This window comes from Drosophila yakuba, chromosome 2L, assembly GCF_016746365.2.
Source record: "Drosophila yakuba strain Tai18E2 chromosome 2L, Prin_Dyak_Tai18E2_2.1, whole genome shotgun sequence".
NCBI classification, from domain to species: domain Eukaryota; kingdom Metazoa; phylum Arthropoda; class Insecta; order Diptera; family Drosophilidae; genus Drosophila; species Drosophila yakuba.
This window is the reverse complement of record NC_052527.2, coordinates 8,123,944-8,133,952: the sequence shown is the minus strand read 5'-3', so window position 1 is coordinate 8,133,952 and position 10,009 is coordinate 8,123,944. Positions and strand designations below refer to the sequence as shown.

At 46.4% G+C, this 10,009-nt stretch overlaps 1 protein-coding gene and 1 long non-coding RNA gene across 2 annotated transcripts in view; one reads left to right on the top strand and one right to left on the bottom strand.

Annotated features, from left to right (window-relative positions):
* Positions 1-209: 209 nt before the first annotated feature.
* On the top strand, positions 210-1,213 carry LOC120320607. Its single transcript, XR_005560137.1, has 2 exons — positions 210-444; positions 501-1,213. It is a non-coding gene; the product is annotated as an uncharacterized LOC120320607 (long non-coding RNA).
* A 2,343-nt stretch (positions 1,214-3,556) lies between these two features.
* The window catches only part of LOC6527285, a 45,795-nt gene continuing 39,342 nt past the window's right edge, over positions 3,557-10,009 (bottom strand). Inside the window, exon 4 of the mRNA XM_002088343.4 lies at positions 3,557-9,231. Coding sequence (XP_002088379.1) covers positions 5,874-8,570 — 2,697 coding nt within the window. The 5' untranslated portion in view covers positions 8,571-9,231 and the 3' untranslated portion in view covers positions 3,557-5,873. The remainder of the gene's footprint in view (positions 9,232-10,009) is intronic.

Sequence of the window (10,009 nt, the reverse complement as noted above, 5' to 3'; positions counted from 1 at the left end):
CATTAAATATTTTGGCAAATATCCTGGTGTAATCACCAGCAGAATGGCCAAGGAGCTGAGCTGCACCTGCAGAGAAGGAGCTGAGTTGTAGCAACAGCTGGCCAAATTATTCTAATTGCCAGTCAATGGACGTTGCCTGGCAAAACAAATTTAAAATTCCATCAATTTGGCAAAATAGTGAGATGGCCGAGAGATCCGAATCAAATTATCCTAAAGACGTTGACATTGCTCTTTGTGTGCCGGATCTGGCAAATAGAAAGTTTCGCAAGAAGTCCTTTGTTCGTTTCATCTGTCGCAGTCTCGCAAAATTGATTTGTCAAGCAGCCACATTAAAAATTGACAACTAGACAAATACCAAAACGAGCCGGCGATGGAAATACGTGGAAGGTTTTCCAAGATGAATGGCCATCCCACATCATCTTTAGGGCCAGCTGGCAGGCCAAAGTCAGTTTGTAGTCAATATTTTATGAGTTTGAATTAATTTGAAGACGTATTCGCAGCTGCTCGATTTCTATTCTATTCAAGCACGTTTCGGGCCTGTCCATTGTTAATCAGTCGAGTTTTTCGGTTTGACATATTTTGAGAGGCCACTTGCCCGGGGACACTAAAAGTTTTTCAATATTTTCCGTTGGCACGACAATATCAGTGATGCAAATTATTGTGCATGCATGCGTGAATGTGAATATTTAATTTCGTGTCTGCAAGGAACCTACATATGACAAAAACTAAAATCATATATTTTTATGGTACAGCTCGTTTCGGAACCAGATAAATGAAGCAAGTTTGCAGAGGGTCATTTCATGGCTGGGATCTGAAATTGGTTAAGTTTGCTCAATGTTGGGAAACGTGCCTTAAAGTACAGGGAAAACTTATGAGCAAAGTTTTGGAAACTGCTTGTATTAATTTAGAGTCTTAAATGTATGCAACGCAGTCATCAATATTTAATTGGCATATTAAGCCAGCTCCACACCTAATCTCCTTCAACCTAATGACCAACAAAGTTCTCCATGAATCACCTGCCATTTTGAGATGCTTTACTTATGCATGACTCCTCCGATTGCCTCTCTTGTGGCTGGAAACCACACTCTCAAGGATGCTAACACACATAGATCGACTGGCCGAATCGTTTATTTTATGCACAAGCACTTCCGAACCACATCGCAAATTTTATAACAAACATTAATTTCGGTTAATAACTTTATAAGACAAACTAGCCAACTTGTTTAGATATCAAACTACCGCTCACAGCCGGATGTTCCGCCTTCGCCCTTATGCCACAAACTTTGAGTCAACATTTTTCACACAATGTGTGTGGCGCTGAGGAGGCGAGGGGTCGAGCTGGGGGCATAAAATAGAATTGGAATAACCATACGATAAGCCCAATTTGTGCGCAGCTTTAGTGGGGCATTAGCCATACATAAAGCAAAGATAGACGCCTCCATATTCGTGCGTTGATGTGCGCCACTTCCGCTTGTAATTGTAGCTACAATGTCACAATCACTAGACCATATAAACGCAGGCAAGTCGTCGAAAGGACAATGCTGCGATAGGGGAATGAGGGGGGATCGGCCAACGCTCGCACACATAGACAATCAGGATATCCACACGCACATACGCACACTTTGCTGGCTTTGTGTGCGCTTTTAAGTGGCTCTGTGTCTTGCCCACTCGGCCGCCACTCCGCAAAAGTGAAACTTAGACGGTGCACAGTGGGCTGGAAAATATGTCTGAAAAAGAAAGAAATATCTAAATTTAATAGATGAGAAATTTCCCTTTAATAAATATATATGTAACGAAATTAATCATACTACTTTATGATGAAAAATGTTTACAAAGACCTCCTTAAAAAGATGTCTTTTAATAATAAAGGTTTGCATAATGATGAAAATAAATAATAAATCATTTACTTTACATGCTTAGTTAATAACTTAACAACTTAATTTGCCCCACAGTGCCTGAAACCTCAACCACGCGGTCCTATCTCGTACTTGCCACATTGTAAGTAGCCGCAGCGAAGGCACATAGCCACGCACTCTCGCATCCCAAAGATACTCGGCATCCGGGAGGAGATATGGATGTGGGCTCCACTGTGTGCGGATGCTGTGCATTGCCTTGGCAATATTTACAAGTCACTTGTTTTTATGCCTACATTAATTATGCGCGCCTCTGACTTTGGTTTTTTGGTCGGAGTTTGTTGCTCGTCTTCTTTGATTTTGATGCCGTTGCCGTTGCCATTGCCATTGCCGCAATTCCTGCCTGACTTTGGTTTTTCCGGGCTCTCTGTGGCGCTGTCAACTATGTGGCTGATGCTTGAGAGGCAGACCCAAGTTCTTCGCAACCCCTACCACTTTTGTGGTCATATATTTGCCGGCTTTAGACGCCTTTCGGGTGTGCTGGCTTAGGGCTTTTCCAATAAATTTCAACACTCATGTGCTCTTGTGGAGCGGCTGCCGTTGGTGTGTGGAGCTGGTTTAAACCCTGCTCTTAATTGCTCCACACTCAAAATTGTCTTTCGCTCAGGGGCAGCCATCTACAGCCAGCTACAGCCATCTACAGCTGCTCATAAATGTCAGGTCGAGGTAACAACTGGCTGGCTGCATTAAGTGACCCAGTTGTGCTTCCCTTTTGGCGCTCGCAGCCTGCGTTCTCCGTTTGCGCCTTTTAATGACATTATTGCGCACTGAAACGTATAATGCGTCAGTGCCGTGGTCCGGGTCCGGGTCCGGGTCCGGGTGCGGGTTTTATCCTCCGTCCGGGCTTTCAGTTCTGTGTGCTGGCTTTGCTTTGAGTTCGGCTATGACCTTGCACGCGCCTTGACGTGCTTATTTTTGGGCAGACACTGCGTATGCGTGATGTGCGCATCTTGAGGCCTGCAAATAACCTTGTGCTGCATTAGGGTTTGTTGCTGCGCACATTTCGTGGCAGCCGGGTCGTCATTACATATGCCAAAAGCGATTGCAAGTCTTTGGGTTGTTGTGACCTACGATAATAACATTTCTCTTACTGAATTTAATTATCTATAAATATTTAACTTTATTTATGCCCTCAGCAATTTTAATTAGGCTATATTGCATGTTCTGTCACTATTGAATATGTAAGTACTTTGTGTTGAAACCGATGAGCAAGTTTTTCTTCCTATTTTCAATATCAATATTTAATATGTTTCCATTTTCGACTGTGTCAATAGTTCCATAGATTTTTTCCAATTACATAATCTTGCCAATTATTCCAGTTATGCATTCAAATGCCTAAAATAGCGTTTAATCAACAAAGAGGTATTTGTGTGCATTTTCCATGCGCCAGCTCGTTCATCTCTGATTTAATTTATTTTTTATATTCCAACACAAAAAGCTAAGCAATCCCTCCAGCTTCAAATGGACGTTTTTGCGTTGCCTACTTAGCGGCGCATTTGCATTTTCCTCGCCATTCTTCGTTAGTCCTGCAGGGAAAAAGAGGAAAAGGATCCATCTCCATTTCCATCTATTTAATATTCAATCGCTGAAATGTTTGCGTCCCTTTTGTTGGACGTGAGGCTTAAATAAAAAGCGACATAATATAGTTTTTATTAAATTCTTCAGTTTAATGCGTTTTATTCGGTTTAATTTCTCTCTTATCCTTTTATACACTTTGCTTCTCTTATTATCTTTATGCATTTCGATTTTAATTTACCTTAGAGAATTAATTTATTACTAGATTGTGTTCTTCTTCCCATTGTCTTTCTGAATTTATCTCTCTGTTACCGTTTATGGCCCTTTTATTAGGTTTATGCGTGTATTGTATTTGCCTAACCATTAACTTAAGCTAAACGTTCTCTTTATATTGTAGTGTATGCCATATAATATTTAAAATTATGTTGCCAGCTGGCAATCCTTTTGTTTAATATATGTACCTTGAGTGTGTCTCTGTTTGGGTTGAGATTTAAACAGTTTGCTAGGCTAAAATGTGTTTTTGTTGTATTTTCGGTTTTTTAATTTAGTTTATGCTTCTATATTCCTCTTGGTGCATTTGCCAACTAACTCACTTGGTGAAAATAAAATTTAGTCATTCGCTACATACACAAATCATTCCGAGTATCAGTGTGTTTGCCTTGTTCTTACATCTAATGATTTATTTATGCAATTTACATTAATCCATATTGTGCTTAAATGATTGCTTCTGCCCTCACTCCCTCATATGCATTTAGCTATTGCTAATTGTATCTTTTTTGTTTTCTTAAAATACTTTTGCAAGCATTTCAGCTTTTATCCATTTTTCCTCAATTTATGTTACAGTGAAAAAGTCTTGAACACTTTACAGAACTTTTAGGTTAAAAGGAAAAGCTGGGGCTGCTTACACGATTTCTATGTCTACATTTACATACAAGTCTCAAACGGGGTTATCCTAAATTTAGTTAGGTCTTACAATGTTATCCGATCTAATTTACGATATCTACTTTAACGATACCCGGAAACACTCGAGTTCATGTCTGTTTGATCCAATACAACAAACTTAAGGCGGGAAAATCAAATTCTGAAGTGGCTGTTGGTTGAAGGGTGAAGGACAAAGGACAAAGGTAGGCTTCAGACTTGGAAAAGTTGTGTGGAAAATAAATGCTATAAATTATTTAAATGCAACTCTGGAGCGGATGTGGCCCGAATTAAAATTTCATAAACTAGAGCGAGCACACTACAGGCGGGGGAAGCCCTTGATGGCACTCGCGATTTTCGGCCGGAATTCTCGACTTAGTCCTTTCCCTTGAAAGGCTCAACAGTTCAACAGTTCAACTGGCGGCTCCTCGAGCCGGAGTCCTTTTGTGCCACGGAGAGCAGGTGTCGCCATGGCGAAAACACATGCCACTTGGCTCTGAAGTGAGCCACCGACTCGGAACCTCGTGAAGTGGATCCGCAAAAGGGGTGGATGATGGGACTTCCTCGTCGATTGTCAACTAACAACGCCTGCGAGAATACTCGCACAACAACTCAATCGGCACACATAGCCCACATAGAAACGCCCCACATCCACATGTCTAGTAGTCTTGTAGGCCCGGGATTTCTTTGCGTCCCCTTTGCTTTTTTGTTCTTGCCTTGCCTTCTTGCCATTGTGCTGCGGGGAAGCTGCTGAAAACTTTATATTAAATGAAAAAGTTTTTCAATTACATCAGCGGAAATAAAATACTGCCAGCTTGCCACTCGAAGCACGCAGCAAACAGAAACAAACAACGACAAGAGGCTTTTGTTTAGCGGCGTCTTTGTTTTTCGGCTTTATTAGGTTAGGTCTGCCTATTGTTTTGCCAAATACTCTGAACGCAAAGAGTCCTGCGGAAAAGTCATGAGATTTTGGTTGTCCTCACATAAATTCATGGAACAGTAACTAAAGACAGAAATTGATTTTAAAATTGCAGCTCTTAAATTGATTCATTTATTGGAGAACCAATAACTTTGGATCTCAAGCAATTTAAAATGATATTGCTCGGGTAAAACTTCCTACACCTGGTGTGAATTTCTCCTTCATTCCCATAAGCTAACTGAAACTTAATCCTTTTACACTGGGCATTCGAACATCGGCTTGCTGGAGAGGTCCTGTTCCTGCCCAAACTTTACTTGGTTTTCTGGGCCTTCTACTTTTCGGACTCGCATTCGGAGCTCTCTCTTTCAGCCAATTATTAGGTTAAACTTCGGTCTGCCTTTGTTTGTTTTGCTTTCTTTTTTTTTTGTTTTTTGAGGCCAGCCAACAAACAGAAAAGGGAAAATGTAAGTGAAGTAAAAAATCAGCGGTTCAGATACAAGTGAAGGGTGAACTTAGGCTATGAGTGGTTTGCTGATCAGCCTGGCCATTTACAGAGCCACTGAATCGTCTAAGGCCGCGTCATCCCCTGCCGTCGGCTGCTGGGCGGGTCAAATGTCGCTGGTTTCCTGGCCATCGCCCACGTATCCTTCGTCGGGACTGTCGGCCAAGGGTCCATTGAGCTGTTTGAGCTTCGTGGTATCCGAGCTCTCCTCCTCGCCGGCAGGTGGCGCTGCAGAGCCGGCGGCTTCCTCGAGGCGCGGCGAACTCGCCTCGCTTTCATCCAGCTCCGGAATGGTGGATGTGGCCGTGGATTGTGTGCTTACTGCTGATGTGGGCGGTGGTGGTGGTGTGGCCACCACTGCTGCTGGTGGTGGATTTGCAACCGCTGGCAGGCTGGTGGGTGACTGGGCGAAGCGGTAGCCGGGCAAACAGCTGGGCCACTGTTGAAACGGCGCCGGCATCACCGCCAAATCGCTTTTGTAGCCCTCTGGCGGCGAGGGGAACTGATGTTGCAGCTGCAACTGTTGCTGCTGCTGCTGCTGAAGTTGCTGCTGCTGCTGCTGCTGCTGCTGCGGATAACCCTCCGCTGTGAAGCGCACATTGGGCAGCTGGTACTTCTCGTAGCTGACCGTGGGACCCCTCTGGATGAACTCGGCCTCGAGGCTGTAGCGCAGGGTGGGATTGCCACCCACACCGACATTTCCGCCCGCCGCCGCAGCCGCCTGAAATTGCTGCTGCTTGTGCAACCTGTTGTGCGGCAACGTGCGGTAGAAATTGTTGGCTGGCTGCACCTGTTGCTGCTGCTGCTGCTGTTGCTGTTGCTGCGGTGGCTGCTGCACCAGATGGGCACTGCTGTAGTCGTACGCAAAGGATCCATCCTGGCCCAGGAAGCACACCGGATTCAGGTGCACATCAACTTGATGGGGAGCCGGCTTCAGTTGCATGCCGCGCGGCAAGGTGGTCATCGCCTGGGCGAAGCGTCCCATCAGCGGATGTCCCGGATGCGGGTGCTGGTGTCCCGGATGCGGATGGGGAGCGGCTGCCAGCTGATAGCAGCCCTCGTACTGGCCGCAGTCGCTCTGCGTCTCGTACTCCCCGGCTCCGTCCAGACTCACCGCCGTCTTCAGCTTGTGCTTGACACTCTCCGCATCGTTGACCAAGTCCGGATTCTTCTCCTGGTAATTCCGCAGCGAGGCGGGTGGAGAGCAGTAGGCTGCCGCCAGGCCATGGCCATTGCTCAGGAGCAACGGCGGTGATCCCGGTCCAGTGCCCATCAGGTTGACATTCAGCTGCAGCTGCTGCTGGGCGGGATTGGGAGTGGCGTAGAGGAGTAGGTTCTGCTTCATCTGATTGCCCAGGATAATGCCGCCGCCAGCTGCCCCATTCGCCGCCTTGGTGGGTGTCAATGTATCGCCCAGCAGGAGTCCTGCATTTCCGTTCAGACTATCTCCGCCATCATTCAGTATTGAGGCGCACTTCATCATTCCCATGCCCGTATCCTGGGTACTTCCCGTCGAGGAGTCTGTGCCACCGGCAATACTCGTCACCTGATCGCACTTCTTGCGCTGCTTGGCCGGCTCCGAGGTCTTCTTGCACTTGACCACGATGGTGCATAGGAGTACCACGAAGATAATGCCACCTCCGGCACTGCTGGCCACAATGTAGTTCATGTAGTCCCTGGGGAACGAGACCTCATTCACCACCGGCGGCTCCTTGATTATAACCCTGAGGGTGTAGTTGCTGAAGGTGGTGCCGGCTATGTTCTGGCCCACGCAGGAGAAGGTACCATTATCCTCGGCACCCACGTTGTAGATGAAGATTTCGCTGCGCTTCTCCTCGGCGCCACTAATTCCGATTGTCTCGTCGATGTAGTAGTACATGTGCAGGTTGTCCATCAGGCTGTCGTTGCTCATCACCTGGCCATTGAATAGCCAAAGGACCTTCGGCTCCGGAATGGCCCTGACCAGGCAGGTGATGGACATGTTTCGGCCCTCGCTCACCTCCGTGTAACTCGACTGGGGACTGACCTCCGGGAGACAGGCCAGCTGCTCCCGCTGCAGACTCTTGATCACCTGACCCTTCAGCCTCGCCGGTTCCATGCACTTGGGCTCCTCGGCCAGCGGAGTGTTGTAGTTGACCAGCCAGAAGTGGATGTCCAGGAGGCGGCAGTCGCAGTTCCACCGATTGCTGTGCAGGCTGATGCCGTGCAGCGACTTGGGCAGGATGTGGGTGCCCTGGATGAACCCAATCCGATTGCCGTCCAGTCGCAGCCACTCCAGGTTGTCCATGCCCACGAAGGCCTCGTTCTCGATCCGCTCCACCTGGCAGTTGGACAGCTCCAGAGTCGTGAGGAAGGAGAGGTGCCGGAAGGCCGAGGTCTTCAACTCCCTAATGGGATTTCCACTCAGCGAGAGGCGCATCAGGGAGCTGTAGTCCTGAAACGTCTCGCTGGGCACATTCTGCAGCGCATTCTCGCTGAGATCCAGCTCGACGAGATTGGTCAGACCCCGGAAGGCCTTCTCGTGTATCCGGATCAGTTGATTCCGGGACAGATAAATCTTCTGCAGATTGAGCAGGTCCATACGTAGAAACCGCTCCGATTGCAGCACCTGCAGCGCATTGCCGCTGAAGTTGAGCACCTGGGTGCCCGGATCCATGCCCTCCGGTAGATTGGAGAGCTGCTGGCCCCCGCACTCCACCGTCTGCTTGCCCCCCTTCCATTTGCACACACACACCTCCGGCGGACAGGCGGCAGTTGAGGCCAGAAGTGCAAGGAGCGGTATCCAGATTGGCAGACCACTCATTGTCTCAAGTGCCTCCGGCTGGGCTGAGTCCTTTGTTCAGAGATCCTTCTATCCTTCTATGTTTGGTACTTGCTCGTACTTTCTTCGCTCTGCCTGTGCAGCACTTGGATAAACAATTTTCGCCAGCTGGCTCACGTTGGCATGTCAAATTATGCAGCCGGGCTCTTTCCGCGGGTAAATATTATTAGCCGATCGGACGCTGTCACGTCTACTCGAGCAGTGTGGGGCCATAAAAGCAGCGCTTCTCCTTCCACATTAATCGCTATCGGAGTGCCGCCCATCATTGTCCTGTCGCTGGCGCTTTTGTCATGTCTGCCACTTCCGCTTCCACTCGGCTCAGCCTCCTTCGCTCCTTCACTCCTTCACTGCTTCAGCGTCCTTTGTATTAATTTCATAAAAATGCCAGGCCCTTGATTCGCGCTTGACGGCGCTCAGAAGTAGGCAATGGGCTCGGGGGCTATTGTCGCCTTTTGCGGCTTTCTGACTTTCTCCGCACGCCTTTCCCCAGCTCTCCTCTCTTTCTATTTCCTTGCTACTTCTCTTTTATCTCGTTGTTTCACTGGCGGCAGAGAAAGGCCGTTGTCCTTAATGAAATTATAATGTAATGCATTTGCCGCGTCTTCTTGTCGAACTGGTTTTGTGTCTCGTTCAACGCCGTTTGCTGCAAGTAAATTAAAAAAGATTCAAAGGAAGGATTAGTCAATGGGCCTAAGAAAAGTTAATAACATAACATATTTTGTTTGCTTATTTCGTCCAATCAGATAAAATTTGATTAGATTAAGCAATACATATATAAAATATTTATACGTTATTTATTAACAGCAATATGTATTCCGGAACTCATTTTGTAAAAAGCAATTTCCCTGTTTCGATTGCCCATATTTTATATTTATGTCAAAGCAAAAGTAATTAAAATGCTGCGACTTGCCGATTTTAAAAGTGTAAAATGCGATTAAGCTAACACAAATGTAGCTTTCAAGCGTTTCACTCTAATCCCGGAACATTTTATGTATTTTGTGATTACAGACAAACTAATTTCGCTGTCGTGTGATTAACGCACAAAATAAATTGAAAATAATTTGGCTCATTATCTGCGTGACATAGAGCCATAAATAAAGCGCAGTCGAGGTAAATTATTCCCGATAATAAGCTTACGGGCCATTTTGTGTCTGGGCTTGTTGATTTATTTTTAATAGTTTTTGTAGCAGGTCGCGTTTCAATGAGGCTTCTCAATTATTCAAGTGTTTGTTTTCTTGCATAACGAATCGAATCGGATCGGATTCGTTCGGAAGTTAATCGAGTCCTCAACAAGCTTATTATGCCCCGAATCGATACTGCACTTATGCAAATATACGAGTATATCCCAGCCGGATGAAATGAAATCGCATTGACACAGCGAAAGCAAAAAGTGAGTGCACATTGTTCGACTTTAATTGGAT